The following is an 18,379-nucleotide window of genomic DNA, read 5'->3' as shown; positions in this document are numbered from 1 at the left end:
AAAATTTACTTAAAAACTGCTTGAGCTGCAGGTCGTATCAGTCTGATTTGGAGAGTGAAGGCAGTTCCAACAGTACAACAGAGACTTGTCTACAGGCAGGTAAACGAGAGTCTGCTAACAAAGGGGTAACAAAAGCTGCTGGCTGGGCTGCCAATGTTGCACACAAATTGTCATAGGATGAAGATGCTGTGGATGAGATCCAGGATGGGAAAACTGAGCCAACATCTGCTGCTGTTCTAATTTTTTTGTTGGGTTTTTTTTTTTTATTCTCCTCTCACAAGAGGGGGTGGGTAGACTATACAGAGGAGGGCTGTACAAAACTGGGCACTGGGCAGGCATTTCTTCAGCAGGCAATCCAGGCTCTACCTGTCCTTGAGCTCTCTTGTCACCCGCTTGGTGATGCGTCCACACATCAGGCCGATGAGGAAGAGTACACAGATGCCGACCGTGATCACAGACAGTATGTAGTTCTTGGACGGAGAGGTCATAACTTGCATGGCAAGGTCAGAAAAGCCTTCTGCTGGGGCAACCTGGAGGTGAGAAGGGAATAAAATGAGCCAAGCTGCAGTTTTTCCACATGACCCCTGGCCTTGGGATTTAGCTGGTTTGGTCTCTGGTACTACTATTGCCTCCTGTCACCATCAGGCTTGGTCTAAGCCACAGACAAGCAGGTCTGCAATGATTCATCTGAAGGAACTGCTGCTCAGGAGACAGCTTCAGAACAGCAAGTTCTGCTGGCCCTACTTCATTGTCCCAGACTTTCTGTACAGGAGACTGAGCTCTGTGTGCACAAAAGACAGCTTAATTCTGCACTGCTGAGGATGCACCCCAGACACAGAGAGAGACAGAGACACACAAGTTCAAACAGGGAAATCTGATTTCAGTTTTTCTAGGCCAAACTCAAAACGCTCAACTTCCCTCAGAGACAAGAATGTCATTACAGTTGTAGTTTATCATGAATAGCCTGCAACAGAAAGATCCAATGAGGAATAAAAAACCAAACCAAGCAGGAAACCCTTTACATATTCACCTTTGCAGCATAGCTCCACATTTCAATACGATCGTTAAGGCGTTTCTTGCATTCGGGCTGCAACCTCACGCGCTTGTCTTCCAGAGCTTCCATTAAGCACGACATTTCTGTAGTGTGCAGGAAACGGTGTTACAAAACAGAAACAGTGGCTTCAACAGCACGCTGTGGAAAGGGACACTTGAATTCTCATAAAGGCCGACTGTTACATGGCTTCCTAAACAGACTGGCCAGCCTGACAGACTGGATACAAAGCCCTGCTGTAGCCTTGAAGGTAGCAATTTCACTAAGATTCAGGATTAATATTGCAGTTTGAGGCACAAGGAATTTCGATTTCCAAAAAGAAATGACAGTACGTATCCAAGATGTAATTCATGTGCCTTACACGAGATTTTATCAAGTCTTATAAAACTGCACCGTCAATGAGCTGCACTCTAAATTCTGTGCCATTACCCTTTAAAGAGAAATAAAGCCAAATGCAGCTCACAAAAAAAGGCACTTATCTCTTTAGGCTTGTTAAGAGTTTCTTTTGATCAACAAAATGTTTTGGAAATGTTTAACTTCCTGAGCTTTCAGAGTCCCGTGGAAAGGAAACAGGATCACAATGTTCTGGGTGCCCTGGAGAAGCTTGGCTAACTCATAAGCTCTTTTACATGCTCCTGAGACACCAACATGAAGTTTTGGATTTTATACTTAAATAATCCTTTAAGTGGATGCTTTTTGCTTGGCAGTGAAGAGTTATTTTGTTCACAGCAAACAGGCTGCAAACTTTAAACTAACTCCAGACTTTTTAAAAACAATTATCAGTTCAAACACTCAGAAGCAGATCCCTCTCCAAGCTACAGTCCTCTGCAGCTCTTCACTGCAAACACATCTGAACACACATCAAAAGCATCATGACAAAACAGGAACAAATAAAAGGATATCCAGAATTTCAGGAAGGCATTCAGTAACCAGCACGGAAGATAATGATCAGGAAAATACTTGGCTGTTATTTTTAATGCCAGATAAACTCAGAAAGATGGGAAAGTTCAAGATTTTTTTTCCTCCACTAGCGTTCCTTAAACAGCCATATGTACCATCCAGCTACCGTACAGCAGTAACAAAGTGCAAGATCTTGACCTCAAACAGGAAAAGAACGGGTTAGGAAGTACTTTAATAAATGATGTTTCAAGTGGTCTGAACCTGGTGAACTCAGTCTTGGAAGACTTGGAACAACTGATGAAGTCTCAAAGCCTTTAGCTGCTATTTGAACTTAGAAAATGTAGTAGAGATTACCTACCCACTGTAATACTGGAAAAGAAAAAAATGGTATGTTTAAGGAGGAAAAAAAAAGGAAAATCAAAGGATTTCAGTTTCATTTTCTGTCAAAAATACTGAAACAAAGAAGCCAACCACGGACGAAGACTATTACAAAGGAAGGGCCAAGGGGATTAGCTTGTGAGACCAAACTGATTTGCTTCTGTAAGAGAAGCAGCTTAGTTCTAGGGAAGCTTTTGATACAGTCTCATAGAACATTGTCCCAAGTAAGCTTGGGAGCTGTATCTTGTGTGAAGCTGATATAGAGTGGGAAACAAACCTCACTGAAAAATGAGTCCATACACTTCAGTCCATGCGTATCAAGAACTCATCTTCAATGGGATTTAACTGAGGAGGGATTTTATAGAAAGGTCACAGATATGGTGTCACACACTCTTGTCAGTAATCACATGGATGATGGAATATAAAATGTACTTATTAAATTTGCAGATAAGGCTGCAAGGATATTATCTCAGAACTGAAGAACAGATTCTGCCTTGGCCACGAGGAAGGACTTCTTGATACTCACCTTCTGGTGGCATCTACCACCTCTGCAGCTGCTCTACCTGCAAAGGTCTGGTGGAAATACCTCGTACTTAAGATAATGCTGGTCAGAAAATGCAGCTGATGGCTCTCAGGACTGAGGGGTTATAGGAGTAAAGCACAAGCACTTACGGCGTCCTCTTCCTGGTGGAATGGCAGCACAGTGGTGTTTGATGTCTAGGGCACAGGCTGTGTGGAGCACTGGGTCAACAAATATATCTGCTTTGCTTTCCTTCAGCATGTTGAGCACTTCCTGGGGATGGAGAAATCACAAGTACATCTCAAAAAAAAAAAAAAAAAGGAGAGAGAGCAAACCTCATAGTGCTCAATGTTTGAGAAGCACATCATCTTTTTAAATCCAGGATCATAAGAAAAACCACCACTGTCTCTGGATGAGGCTATGAATGCTGGTTTAGGCTGGATTAAGTGTCCTGGTTTATAAGGGTTGCCATAGTTATATTAATTAAAATACTCATGTTAATCCAAAATACAAAGTCAATGTGCCAGGGTTACTTCAGTTAGAACTGAAAAAAGGGGCCATAGCCACAAGGCAATTCACTGCTCATGGCCAGTGCCTAGGCCATACCCAGCACTCAGGAAGCCTGCAACAGAGACAGCAACACAAAAGAGATTAGTAACAAGAAACTTTGGCAGCCATAGCCAAGAAAGGATCCAAGCTTGGCATTGCAAAGGAGGCATTGACAGCACAATTTTCACTGGCAAACTGAAATTGAATTGAATCGCTGCAGGCCAGAACCGAGATGTGTAAGGGAATTTGCAGAGCTCTGGCTTCCTACTAGCTAGAACATGGCCTGGGCTGTGATCTGGAAAAATTACAGATTTCTGCAGGGATGAGATGCCTTTTAAAGCACATTCAATTTACTTCCTTTACCTTTTTGCACATTTCAGTTTTTATTTTCAGCAGATTGACTTTCAGACATTCTTCCACCTGCCCAGTTTGTTCCTGAGCTGCTGCTTCTTCTGCACACAAGTTGGAAATCTGTTTTGGAAAAGGTATTTTAAGATAAGCAGTTCACAACAATCGTTCCACGATTTAGCACATTTAGATATCAGTACATTAGTTCATCACGGGGCACAGCAAGAGAACACACAATGAGATACTTTCCCCCTACCCCCCAGATCCCAACGTAGCCTGGATCATGCAATATGCACACCCTGTGAAAATCAACAGCAAGAAGTCAGTAATGCTGTACTGAGGAGAAGGGGAGGAAAAGAGTTCCATTTACAATATGAAATAAGCAATACTTGAGGCAGGGCTGATGCAGCTATGAAAAGTGAAAGCTTAAAAATCTGACTATTTCAGTTAAGGCTGACAGGACCGGAGAACTGACACACATTGGGGTTTTTTTACAACAGGAAAGCAGTGTTTTTCCATAGTCACAAGTACTGATGAGATCCCTGCTGAAAAAATGAACTCCATATTAGCACTGCACAGGAAACTACAATTCTTGGGCAAAAGTCACAAGCAGAGAACCTGACTAGCTAGAAACAGATAAAGGGTTTGGTTTTTTAAAATAAGTTATCAGGAGAGTTCATGTTTTAAGAAAAATCTGTTACACGAAGGGACCCCACGACACGCAAAGGGACCCCACGACACGCAAAGGGACCCCACGACACGCAAAGGGACCCCACGACACGCAAAGGGACCCCACGACACGCAAAGGGACCCCGTAGCTGTGGAGCTACTTCTCCTACCTCTTCAGAACAGTGCATCTGAAGTTGGGGATCAAGCCGATAATCAAGAGCCGATTCCTGGATTATCACTCGAATTTGGTCCTCACAGTCTGGAGAGAGACGCTATTAAGCGGAGAAAGTCATTAACCCACTCAATGACCTTTATTTATTTTCACAAATCAATCACCTTGCATTTTAACCTGTGTAGTTGGTGTAGGAGCATAAAAACTCATTTATGTGCAGCCTGTGACGGACACTGAACACAACACAACACAACACAAGCCCAGGTTTGGTTTGTCATTTACTGAGTGCTGCTCAGTGCAGTTTCTCATTTGCATGCACCAGCTCCACTCACCTGGTCTGCATATTTCAACTTCAGGCATGAGATGACTTGCCCTTCCAACTCTGTGTCATCCTTGGCCCTGTTCAAGATATTTTGGCAGAATTTCGGTATGTCTGCTTTGCAGGCCTTCCTGAGCACTGGATTTAAGCGGTAATCTGAGCAGGAAAGATGACAGGACTTCATTAGAGTACACATCAGAGTACAGAACAGAACGCTCCAAAAGAGATCTGACAGAAGTTTCCTGGATGACGTTGTACCACCGAGAAATTTCACTCTGGGGAAAAATATTCTGTTGTGAAAAAAATACTAACTTGTAAGGTAAGAGCTTCAGGAACAAAGTGGATCCGGTAACACTCGCTGACACTCAAGAGCCTGACTGAAGGAAGTCAGTGTGTGCACTGACAACCATGAAGAATGAAACAAAGCAAACATTCTTTCAGCCATGCAGAGCACTCAACAGCTCAGGCAGGCAAGTTAAGGTTTTTTTCCAGAAGACAATACCTGTGTTCTGTGTAATCTGGCGCTTGGTAATCATCTGCTTGCATTTAGGATCCATCACTTCACTGTTCTTGTTTTGTTTCAAACACTGCAACATATTTTTGGAGTCTGCTTCTGGACAAAACCGCTACAAAAGAAAAAAAACCACCCAAAAACTTTTAAGTTTCATCACTGAAAAAAAACCCCAACGATATTCATGGAAGACAGCAATAACCACCTGCCCAACCCAGAGGTACACAGAAACACCTCCTAGCCCCAGTACCTGCTTTTTAAAAGAACAGTGTTACTCTCCAAATTGACTATGGGCACAAATACCTCTGCTTATGGAGTGAGCAATAGCTGTACAGTCTTGACTGGCTTCTAGGCTCCAGCTTGTGCTGGCAGCACCAGGAGTAATTTGCCTTTATTTTCCATTCTTAAGTCACAGCACACTTTGCAAGAAATACCCACCAAAGCAACAGGTGAAGACTCCACTGGTAATACAAGTGAGACCATACAGAACAAGAAATCAGAGAACAGCTTAGTGACACTAATTTGTCCATTCCCACCCTAAATTGGATAGTCAAAAGTGAACCACTTACCCAAAATTCAGATCGAGGTATCAACTTCTTTTGTTGGAAACTAATTTTGCGGATGTAGGATGAGGTGTTGCATTTTCTAATCCTCACCATGCTGGTGAGATTACAGGTCTCTATTTAAAAGCATGAGTCTGTACTGGAGAGCAATAAACTCTCAAAATGCTCTGCTTCAGCCACAGTGTGGAGTCAGGGCACTGCATGCAGACCACACACACTGGTGTCTCAGGGCCTGCAATTCTGGCTACTGTGCAAAAGTATCTTGTATTAACACTCACTGCTACTTTCCACCTGGTACCATTTAAGCCAGCATTTCTAATTTTAATTTTACATGATTTCGCCTGCTTTATCAGTTTGATGAAAGTCTGTGTACACCAGGTCAGCAGTGAACTGAAGGTGTTACTCACCGTAATCATAACTTTCTCACCTTTGCTAAAACCCGATCTGAATCCAAATCAACTGGATGAAAACTGTGTTAGAAGCCTGAGCGCAAACTCCCTCCTCAATTCCACTGGCAGTTGGGAAGACAAATTTATTAGTGCATGGGCTTTGATCAGGTATTTGGAGGAAATAAAGTTGAAAGAGAAGAGCCCTGACGGACCTTCAGTCTGATGCAGTTAAGAAACTCATTACGTGGCAAAAAAGTAGTGATACTTCTAAGAGAACACAGCCGTCCTGGAACAAGCCCTTATGGGAAGCTCAGATCCAATAGAGCTCTTATATCCCAACCCCACTCTCTTAAATCAGCGCATTACCATTACCTTGATCATCTGCTTGCAGACTCTCATGAGTGTGTAGTCCAGTTCTGGATCCATCATCTCAGTCTCCTGCAGTTTAAACACCTTCTGGTGGCACCGAGTACTCAACTGCTTCTTGATTTCCTTCAGGCATTCAATAATCTACACCACAGTATCACAACCAGAACAGACACACGGTTGATACGATTCTGTCATATGCTGCTTAGAACGCACAGCTATGTGTTCCCCTAAATGACTGTCTTCACCAATACATCTAGTTAGGTTCCCAATGCCTAGATCTCATCAAAAAAAGTCATGACCAATGCTTGCTTCCAGGACTTGCTTTAAGCTCATCTCTTCTCACAAAGATTTAATGAGATGAAGAGGGTTACCTCGATTTACTCCAAAACCCCAACCTCATCTTGCAGTCGTTAATGCTCAAGGAATCTTTTAGCATCGTTTGCAGTAGCCAGCTGCTAATAGCTTAAAACTATCATTAAGTGAGGAATTAACTGTCCACAGCACTGCATGCACCCAGTATTAATGCTTGTGAAACAAATACATCTAATGTTACAAAATACTGGCAAAAGATTTCAGTGATATCCACTGAAAATCAAAAGCTGCACTCACAGGGGAGGAAGTGTACTTAAAAAAATTCTGAAGTAAAGTACAAATTAAACTGTAAATTATTAATAAAACCCATTACCTGAGCATTGCCATAGGGCACATTTTGGCAGTAATTCTTGATGTCACTTTTACAAGCCTCATACAGTTCTGGTTCAAGTCTGATATCTTCAGTCTGCAGGATAAATTACAATATGAACTTTTAAGTATTTTACTTTTTGTGAGTGGAGGGCTCTAGCTGATAGATTAACCAGGCAAACAACTCTCTCAGGCAGGTCGGTTTCTTGGAATTTAATGGTCTTAAGTGGAAGAAATGGTGTTACTGGGAAATCCACAAATCCATGCAGTGGGGATCAGTTGGCTTTCTACACTGAAGAAAGGATTTAAACTGAATTCTAGAGCTGGCAAGCGTGAATGAAGTTCCCTGCTTTCAATAATGCCCAGCATTTGAATTTGTCCACACAAAGGCAAGCGTGCTGCATCTTCTGATACGGGCCTACTTCAGGTGAAGCTTCAACACTCAGATATCTACCGGACAGAGACCTCATGAGCTTATTGCTGCAAGCACTGCAGCACGAAGCTGAGCGGCAGCCTTGCCTACCAGAACCTGTTTATCCACTGAGGAACTCGCAGCAGCTGGAGTCGAGTTGCTTCATCTGTGCCCATTTCCCCAGTCTGTAAAATGAAGCTTTCATTCTCTCCTAGAGGACTTTAAGGACATCAGCATGTGTAGCACATTGCTATCTAACACTAAATGTAATCACTTCTAGCTGAAATCCCAATGGCCATTTGGCTTGCCTTAGCCTTCACAAGACTGTATTTATGGCATTAAAATAGACAATCATTACTTTCACCGTGAAGGGCAATTGAGCCTTGTGTTGTAAGAGTGGAAAAAATAAATTAGATACATCTAATAAATGAGCTTCCTTTTTTTCCATGGTGGACAAACCAGGAAGCCTCAATTGAAGGACCTCACTAAAGGAGTGAGCACACATCAAGAGTTTAATGCATGTTTACCATCTCCAGCTCCTCAACACGCAGCTGTTTGCGGCACTTCAGAGAGACCCTGTGCTCCTTGGCATCCTGCAAAGTATCGTTGCGCACAGTTGTGCTCAGACAGATCACGACATCCACCCTGCAGAAAAGAAGACAGCTTTTTACTCGTACACCCTTCACCTGGGCCAGTTAAGAATCGTGCTGTATCGCCAGATCAGAGACACTGACCCCAAAGATCCAAACACAAAGTCCTTGTGCATCTACGCTTACTTCTAGTCTGGGTACAGCTCTATGTAAGTACCTGGATCACAATCAAAACTGAAATCTGATGCTATTTAACTGGGGTCCAGATCACCAGACAGGAAGATATTCAAAATCCCACCACAGCCCTGCCCAGCAAGACCTCTGCTCTTCAAACATGTGAGCACTTTAGAAAAGCATTCCTTAATCTCAGAAACACATGAAGGTGGATACCTACATGGCATTGCAAACAATCCTTTTACATGATGGGAAGGGCTTTTATATCATAAAAGGCAAACAGTCTTGCTATCCACGAACAGGATTGACCTTGTGTGTAGTTTACCCTTACGCCATAGCAGCAGACCATGGAAGAACCCTTACACTGAAATGAATAAAACAGGTAGAACGAGTGGGCTATTTTTCCTTCCCAGAGCAACATCTGGAACAACGGTAACCCGCATCTTAGAAGACGAATCTAACAAGGCTATGAAGCATCCTGGGTCATGCAGTCCACTGATCGTAATCATTAGCTATTTTCAGAGCAAGAAAAATAAAGATGATGGGCTTGTATGCAAGAGTAGAGCAGAAGTGATTTTAAAGAGGCAGGGAACGACTCTACAGTAAGCATCTGCAGAACGCAGGCACTAAGGGAAAACACACAAAACAATCAGCCTGTAAGGGAAGTCCAGCGTTTTCGGTCCTATCGTGAAATATCCTATAACTTTATTACATATTTATGCAATCAGATCACTGTTTGGTCAGGTGCTACATACTTTTTTTTGATGTTGGGGCAAAGCTTCAGCACATCCTCCTTGCAAGCCATTTTAAACTTGTATGAGAACCTAAAATCTTTCATTTGAACCTGCAAGAGAAATCAGGGGGGAAAAAAAAGAAACAACAACTTTGGTCAGCTGGAGAGGAGAAAAAAAAAGCACTGTTCAGAAGAACAACTGCTGAATTATACAGTCAGCAAATGCCTGTGTCCACAACTTATTAATGTGGAAGCAAGGGGAATGCTGCACTGCTGAACAAGTTGGGACCTTATCTACCATACACCAGGGAGGAAGGTTAGGGTAAATAAATAAATGTGACAAGACATGCACGTACAACTGTCTGGATTCACGAGAGCACTTTAAACACAGTGGGCAAATCTATCTCAAAGGAGGAGGGATTTCATAATTAGCCAGTTCCTGTCAACACCCTCCACGAACAGAACAGGCTTCCACTGATAGCGAAGTGCTGCTTACCAGCTGGAAATGAGTAACTCCGATTGCACATTTTTCATTCATTTCCTTCTGGTGTTTGTTCTGTATTAGACACTCCATCAGGTCCCCAGAATCAATCTGGTTATCTGCAACCTCCTGAGGAAGAGATGAAAAGCTTAAAACTGAGCTACTGTCAGAAGTCATCATTTTTACGTTCCTTTAGCCCGCTGCTACCAGGAAAGAAAGGAACTTAGAGTCCCACACTCTATTGTGAGCTTACATTCACCATTAACTGACCACCCCAGAGCTGTGCCACACACCTCTACCACGCAACCATATACATAGTTCAGAAAGGAATCATCTTGGGCACACGCACACTTTAGAGTGAAGAAATCACACCACAGAGACACGATGCTTACGTGAAGTGCTCCAGCTAGGTGCCTTCACTGCAATTTAACTACTCAATCCCAGAGCAATGCAAGCAGTTATTTCAGCAATGCAGAGCAGCTGCACAGAGTGGAGTGGCTGCCTTACTGCTTGCAGGCGAGGGGGAGGGAAGAAGTTTAGTTTTGAACCCACTGTAAAGAGATTTTTTCCAATTACAGGGCAATTTTCACCTTCACACTCCAGCTTTTGGGCTAGGGTTCTGACAGCAGCAGAAGTACTACATGGAACTAGGAAATTTTGGTATAGAGTGTTTTTTTATTAAGGATTTCATAACCGCTTACATCTTATTTCACTTCTGAAGTGTAGCAAGTACACCAAGAACTAATGCTAAAACCCTTTAGCCTTTCTCACACTGTGTTTTCCCCCCCCCAAAGATTTTCACGCTGTTACGGAGCACTCACATGACAGAACGTCTGGATAATGGGCTCACATGCTCTCATCAGCAAGGCTTCAATTTGAATGTCCTGCAGAAAACATGCAATATTTCATTTTCACAACGAATGGACAAGAAAAAGGGCTCTGAAAAAACCCTGTAACAACAGGTTAAACTCATCCCAGATTACAGGGTTTTGAGAGGTGCAAACAGCTTTGCCCTTCAGTTCTAGAAATCCTCGGGTTCACTTTTGCCAACAATGTGGCAAATGCAAGACAAGCCTTCCAGCTTCAGGGAAAAGAGCCTGGTCTCCACAAAAACTCATTGCTTGGATATTTCAGTCAGCCTTTCCAAACTGGACGCTACAGCACTAGAAATCACCTCACACCTAAGGCAGGAGTTAAAGAATAATGACAGCTCTGAACAAACCATTTTGTAACCACTGGAAGGAAGCTTTCCCCAGAGTACAATGTAAATTTTAGCAGATACAGAGAACAGCTTGAGGCAGGATAATCAAATATGCAGCTTCATAAAATCAGTAAAGCTGCTGACCTCATTGAAAACCTCCAATGATGTACTCGTCAGTTACCTCTTGCCAAATTTTTGGGACATGGAGAGGGAAGCTGCAATATGGTACTCAAAACTACTTGCAAGCAAGACCAAAAAATTAAGTCCCATGATGTATCTTGACTTGTACTAATGGTAATTGGGTTAGCAGTGCAAGAAATCTCAGCTTCATTATGATCACCGATTCTAAGCAGGAAAAATGTCATCACTGGCCTAAAATCCTGAACCACTGTTCGATTCTCTTCCTCAAAAAACCCACATGAAAGCTTATGTATGGGGTGGAATGGCTGGTCTCTGCACTTCTCCAGCTACTCTAACCTCACTTTTTTATCACTGTCAAAATGACATGCTTAACTAGGCAATGCCCAACTATTCCCTTTATCCCTGGCTGGAAACCACCCACCTCAGACTCCAGCTCAGTGAGGTTTCCCACTATGTCTCTGCAATCAGACACCAAGTCATCAAGATGGTCCTGAAGGCATTCCAGCTCCTGCAAAAACAGACATTTCAGTGCGTGATCCAAGAACCATCTAATCCCACTCCTTTACTGGCACTTCCAGAACACACACATGTATGTGAGATGAGAACGATTGAGACTGCTGGTCTAGGATGTTACTGCTTGTTCTCACAATCCGCATGGTGTGTGTTCACTTCTGGAATATCACATTTAATTTGCCCTTCACATAACCTTAATGAGGTTAATTACTACACTACAACCTATGATGGTGTGTTCAGCAAGACAATGGTGTACGCTCTGCTGCGTCTGCCATCGAAGGGCTCCTCCCCTACACTCTGAGTAGGGCACAGCAATTTAACATGAAGGCATTTGTTGAGACTTTATTAAGCAGCAGCAGATGTTAGTTCAGTTCTGGATAAACACAGGAAGCACGTCAGTATTTGTCAGATGGAAATGGGATAAAGTTTACGTGGGAAATGCCAAGCTTGTAACAGAATATTACAAATAGAGTCAGGGTGGGGTGGTGCTGCCTCAGTAAAGTCCTTGCTAAAATTCCCCTTCTCCCTCTGTGCATCTGAACCTACTGAAGCCACGCAGTAGATGCAAAGCTGCTTCTTATGCCCTCTCTCAGTCTAACGTAGATTATGCTTCGAACTGCAAGCATTTTTAATACATTCTCAGGTACAAAGCGACAGCTGACAACAAGATGTCCCTTTATCCCCTTTCTTGACCTTGCCACCCCACCCAGCTTTGCAAATGCATTTGAATTAGCAGTGCTACTGCGTACAGTACCTGCCCGGTCTCAGTTTTTTCACTGCACCACTTCCCTAAGTCAATCATGCACTTGTCCTGGAGGGCTGGGTCCAGCTTCACATCCATGGCACGCTGATGCAGGATTCTCTGGACCTCTGCTCTGCACTCTCGCGATAGCTGCAAAGAGGGCGAAGAGCATTTAGCACACGGGGTCTCTAAATCTGTAACAAAGATCTGGTGGGTGACGTACTGAGAGTGACCACAAATGCCATCAGCAATCCTAGGAAGCACAGAAGTCCTGTACTGCTCAGCATGAGCCCGGCAGGGCCCCTACAAGCAACCCAGGCTCCAAACTCTTTGTCATTTAGTTTGGAGGAAGGGTCCTTTCATTCCACTAAAATAAATCTTACACTCTTGAACCTCCACTTTGCTTTCAAAATGAGATGTCAAGGCAGCTCTCTAGATTATCTGCTGCACTGCCTCCTTCATTCAGAGCTACAGACTGCTTCTGGAGAAGAAAGTCAAAATAGCTCGTGCCCTCAATACCGAAAGGGAAGCCCAGAATGAGGGAACACAGCCCAGCTGCTGTTTTGTCTCAGCAATCCTCACTTAGCACATCAGAGCCAGCATTTGCCAAGACTGAGGAAGAAACAAATTAATCGTAGAAAACCAAGGGATACTGGCATGGTGCTTGTCAGACCTCAAATACACTGGTCAAAGCTTAAGACTTCATACATTTAAAAATCCAAGCCACTGGGAATTACCCAGCATTCTGCGGACAGCACTGGGAAAAACGTCAGAGCTCACGTATGATGAGTTTGCTTTCAAACACTAAATTTCAAGATGACAGCTGTTCCCTTAGCCTACTTTCCACAAGAAAAATGCACGTAAAAGTCTTTTCTCTTTCTGATAGATTATTTGCAGGCTGGGTATTGATTTCTTTGGTCAGCAGTAATACAAAATGGAATTAAAAAGTCTCAACTCAGCAGACTAAGAAACTGCATTAAAAATTATTCCTAAAAGAGAGATGCTTTCAATCAATACTTGACCTCTGCCACAAAAAGACCTTTCACATCAAGCTGTAGAAATTAATTTTTAACGCAGGCCACTGTGTAAAGCCACCAACTCCCAGGGTCTGGGTACACTACAGTGCCAGAAGAAATGGAACAGGGTACCCAGCTGCTTTCGAGGAGTGCCTGGATAAAGGCACGAGAGGGCAGCAGACTTGAAAAGAGCAGCTCTCGAACCAAACAAGCATGGTCATGGTGGATCTCGAGATTGCAGAGTAAGTTTTCCATACCGTTTTCTTTAAAGACAGCATAAGCAGATCTACCAGTACAGAACGCTCTAAGGAATTTAAAGGATGTTTTATATCAACAGGAAGATACAATCTGAAGTTGTACTCAAATCAAAACTTAATTAGAAACAGCCTAGGAAAGCTGGGCTTGGAACTCCTTTTTGCATAAAACCAATTTTGCAGCTATGCGAGCTATGTACAAGGAATCACATTCCTCTTTGGTAAGACGAGGAGGAGGATTTGTGCTGTGCCTAAACAGCTGTACACAAGTTATCAGCGCACAGCTCCCCTTGTGAGCAACTGTCACATCTTGATGTGGCTTTTTGTGTCTTACCAGAACAACACCACAGACCCTCAGAGCACACTTGAGGAAGAGCTGGGCATCCAAAGCAGCGCAAGGACCACTTATGGTAAATGCTTTTAAGCAGCTTCTGCGAATCCTTGCAGTTTTAGCACAACGTGTCCAACTTTCAAACGTGCGTACGACCCTTCTATCGCAGATCAAAGAGCACTAACTTGCACCCTAGCACTTACCCGCCTCCCTTGCTCCTCTGTGCGGTACGCGTGTCTGTACAGGCAGGAGAAAACAGCCCCTGGAGGCATCAGCTCACTGGTCTCATTCCAGCCGTGGGTATGGCAGAGACGGGAGGCATCTCCCTGGCACTTGCGGTAAAGGACCGTATCCAATCTGCAAACAGAAACGTTATCACTCTTATTTCATCGAAACCCTTAATGTTTTTTGTACCCTGAAACACTTTTGAGGTCAGAAAAATCCACTTCAAGTCTTCATACACCACATCAGCAACGAACTGAACCAACAGGTGGCAAAACGCCCGTCACTCAATTTGGGATCAACTCCCTAACGTTGCAAAAATACACCAAGACCTTTAATTAGAGATTAAATCTTCAAACGATTCTTGAAGCCCCTCCCATTCCCTTCCGCAGCATGCCAGCCAAACGCTGACACATGAGAAATCATCTCCTTGATGTCCTGAAGCAGCAGGAAGGCAGGGACATACTCTGTTTCGCTTGCACAGTATCTTACGTGTACTTTGTACTGCTGCCATTTTGAAGTGCCAGTTTCATTAAAATCCGAGCTAATTATTGTGTGCTCTGGATTTGAGCTAACTGAAAACTCAGCACCCCCTGCTTTTGCATACAAGGAAACTGCAAGTGCAGATCTCTTTAAGATGCCATCTAATCACATCAAAGCTAAGTGAGACACCGGCAACTTTCCCAAACGGAAACTTCAGACTTCTACACCACCTCAGGAAGCAAACATCAAGGGGTATCAGTGGACGCAATGATATAGATCATGATAAAAGTAGTAAGAAAATAATTTCTACTGCGTGCATCTGTGCTAGGCCCGCAGTTAACACAACAGTTTTTATGAGCCAGTTCTAGGAAACAGTGGTTAAACAAGAAAGATGAGCTGATGTTGCCCAGCCTGCAATGTGAATTAGAATTATCTTTACTCCCAGCAAAATGCAAATACTCAAGTCCTCCTTCTTCCAGTCACTTAAGTTTGACTCAAGCAATGAACTGTCTGTACACAGCACAGGCAGGAGAGCCAGCAGTGAAGGGAAACAGGCAGAGGAGGAAAAAAATTAGTGAGTATTCTTGTCTATGGAGACAGTTAGAGATGACTAAGTAAACAGCCACAAAGCCCTAAACTCTCTGGTCCATGGAGCCCCGTGCATTTTAAAAGCAGAAGGTTCACAGAGCACTCTTAACTACTTGGCAATACTGCCCTTAGACACAGCTATGAGTCAGATTTTCTTAATGTTTGATTTGAATACCCTTTGCAGTAATCGAAACCCAGGACTTCTTGCCCTACGCTCCTTGCGGTCACTAAGAAGCACTATTGCACAGCTTGAAGTAACCCTGTTTGACGTACTCTGCTTCCTCACCTCGTGTTCTTCTCCAGAGGAAAAGCCAAACGCTTATTCTTTCCTCACTGGTCGTGTTTATCAAATTCATACTCTTCTCATCTTAATTTACACAGACACAAGGGGCTCTGTATATGTTTAAAACAAAGCACTGCCATCTTTGGATGAGAAAGCTGGAAAAGCAGTGCTCCAAAGGGGATTACATGTGCCCTACAGGCTGTAACCACACCTGGACAACTTGAAAAATGGCAGAAATGGAAGCAGGGGGTCTCTCACAGTGTCTCTTTGTTATACTTAGTAGCTTGGTTTTCTTAACTCCCATACTGTAGCACTCCTATAAAACAGTCTGCTACCTTCAACTACAGTATGGCCAGAGATTTATTTTCAAGGCTTGCATCACTTCTGAGTGAGTACCCGATTTAGGTGGGCATCACACTTTTACTGCTGAAGCATACAAACAATACATGTCAGCATCAAGTATGGATAAATCTTATTTTACAGTACTCACTTCCAATCTCGAGATATGAAATACTGGAGCTCCAGGAGCCTATGCTCACAGTCCTCTACCATCTTCTCAGTATACAAGTGCTCCATCAGGCAAGACAGAATCCTGAAAACAGAAGTAAAAAGTTGAGCAACAGACTGTTACAATCACGCTGAGCTTCCCTGCAGCAGTTGGTGTTGCCAAATCAGTTTTTCCAGTGAACCATAGATAAGGTGTTCAAAAACCACGAAGATCTTTCTCTTCTTTCAGGAAGATCACATCTAAACCAACGTATATCACATTTTGCACCCTCTTACATTCTGTTGCTTTAGAGGTCTCAGCAAGTCTGATATACAACAAAATCATAAGGCATATTTACATAAAATCTGGCTCAGGATACAACACATATCAGGCCTGAAGATAACGGAGGCATTTGTCTCTGCAGTATGAGTTTGCCTAGCCGGCCTTTCAAGGCTTGTTACTTTTCTTTGTGATATCACAAAAGACTTAAATAGTAAGAGGAATTAGCACAAACGTTACAAATTTAACCTAAGCACTGGAGATAGCTACGTCCTTCACCAGTGCAAACCCAGCCCTGTTGTAAAAACCTCAGCCTGCTTATAGGGCAAGAGTGAAGACAGAGCTCGGTTCACATCTCCAGCCCTGTCTGAATTCCTAGTCTGGAGTCTATCATTTCGACACAGGTTTCAGAATGTGGACTGCTCAGCCACACAACCTTCGTTGGATGCGCAACAGAAACAAAAATCCGTTGTACCCCAGCCACCTACATGGGGTCTCCAGAGCGTATGTGCTTGCAGGCCGTCTGTATGACCGACTCGCAGGCCTCATTCAGCGCTCGGTCGATGCGGTAGTCTGCTCCGGGGTCAGTTTCTTGAATCAGTGTTTGGAGCTGGAAGAAAGAAATTGTGGATAGGAAATCAAATTTGAATAATTAAAATGAGAGCACTTGAAACTTCTCAGTGTGGCGATTTGATGCCTATAGCAACACTACCAGGTATCTCCTCTGCTCTACAGTTGCTTGTTTCAAGCACTTGTGCTGCAAATTCAGTTACCAGATACGGGAGTCCAGTGTTGCTGAACCCTCATCACCTTTATGAAGTGGCCCAGGAACGCTGGAGGGGTCTGGTCACACACTGAAGGTCAACTGTACTCCTGGACCACTTATATACCTGTTTACTAAATGGAACTGGTAAAATTCGAACACTGTATTTTACATCCATCTGATGATATCAAACACGCAAATGCACCACACTTCCATGAAGACTACCTACTGTTCTAAACTGAAACCCAAATCCATGTTTAAAGGCCAGCTGCCTAACGACAAACATAGCCTAAAAACATTTTCAAATTGCCTGGAGAGAATACCAAGGTTTCACCGAAACACAGCAGAAAATGTCCCGTTCTGCTGGCCCATGAGATAGAATTTCCTCGGGTACGCCTGCTCAAGCTTTTCAAAGCCAGAGTAGCCACAGTTTGGTCCATATTAAAGAATTTTTAATATACAAGATAAAATATATAATTATTAAATGATGATACAGATCTATATATAATATCATATACACATATATAAGTGAAAGATAAAAACCTTCCAAATATTCAGAGACCAGGTGTGCTAACCTGAAGCTGCGATATCCCCGTACTCCTTTCGCCTCTTATTAATACAGAAGCACAACTGGGCATCCACAGCACTAAGCTTCAAAATCAAGACATAGCCGTGGAATCTGCACATGAATTTGGCAGGCATCTGCTGGGCCAGGGGAAGGGAATTCGGGTAAATCCCAGCGTTATTTAATGTTCAGTTTTGGGGAGAAGAGAAGCTTTCACTTCACTTCCCACCAAGCAGTGAATTTCCAAAGGCTGACACAGGGCAGATTGGTATCATCACTCCTCAGGCAAACATTTTTAGCTGACAGTTTGGAGTAAAACAAAAGAGAGCTTGCTTAGAAGGCAACCGCACACCGACATCAAAAGGTCTACACTAGTAACATCCTGACACTTAACAATTTCTGTCACTGGCCCCCAGCCCAACTAAATCAAAAGCACAGACACAATTTTATCCTCCATCTTTCAAAGTCTGCACCTAAACACCAACCAGGAAACTTCCAGGGGCAAAGCTCTAACATCACAAAACACAGAATTTAAAAAAAAAAGAGAAAGCATCAGAGCCCTGGAGCAGACACAGGCTGTGCCATTTACCCACTAGGAAGCTGCAAATCAAGAGGCCAGAGCACAGACTGCCTGGGAGGAACGCCGGATTTCCTGCAACTTGCTCTTCCCGAAGTTAATGATGCCCGACCTCAGCTTCTAGG

General features: G+C 43.3%; 1 protein-coding gene across 1 annotated transcript in view; it reads right to left on the bottom strand.

The window, feature by feature from the left end:
- Positions 1–260: 260 nt before the first annotated feature.
- Positions 261–18,379, bottom strand: part of GLG1 (golgi glycoprotein 1) — a 29,415-nt gene continuing 11,296 nt past the window's right edge. The window contains exons 6-23 of the mRNA XM_010184095.1: positions 16,838–16,959; positions 16,074–16,175; positions 14,211–14,364; positions 12,419–12,556; positions 11,573–11,659; positions 10,631–10,693; positions 9,825–9,938; positions 9,351–9,439; positions 8,359–8,476; positions 7,424–7,516; positions 6,742–6,879; positions 5,409–5,532; positions 4,920–5,062; positions 4,586–4,687; positions 3,762–3,869; positions 3,002–3,122; positions 1,031–1,137; positions 261–530 (exon numbers count right to left, since the gene is read on the bottom strand). Of these exons, the coding sequence (XP_010182397.1) occupies positions 363–530; positions 1,031–1,137; positions 3,002–3,122; positions 3,762–3,869; positions 4,586–4,687; positions 4,920–5,062; positions 5,409–5,532; positions 6,742–6,879; positions 7,424–7,516; positions 8,359–8,476; positions 9,351–9,439; positions 9,825–9,938; positions 10,631–10,693; positions 11,573–11,659; positions 12,419–12,556; positions 14,211–14,364; positions 16,074–16,175; positions 16,838–16,959 (2,091 nt within the window). The 3' untranslated portion in view covers positions 261–362. The remainder of the gene's footprint in view (positions 531–1,030; positions 1,138–3,001; positions 3,123–3,761; positions 3,870–4,585; positions 4,688–4,919; positions 5,063–5,408; positions 5,533–6,741; positions 6,880–7,423; positions 7,517–8,358; positions 8,477–9,350; positions 9,440–9,824; positions 9,939–10,630; positions 10,694–11,572; positions 11,660–12,418; positions 12,557–14,210; positions 14,365–16,073; positions 16,176–16,837; positions 16,960–18,379) is intronic.

Source organism: Mesitornis unicolor, unplaced genomic scaffold (assembly GCF_000695765.1).
Source record: "Mesitornis unicolor isolate BGI_N332 unplaced genomic scaffold, ASM69576v1 scaffold4795, whole genome shotgun sequence".
In the NCBI taxonomy this organism is placed as follows: domain Eukaryota; kingdom Metazoa; phylum Chordata; class Aves; order Mesitornithiformes; family Mesitornithidae; genus Mesitornis; species Mesitornis unicolor.
The sequence above is the reverse complement of the archived record's forward strand: the minus strand, read 5'-3'. Positions and strand labels throughout refer to the sequence as shown.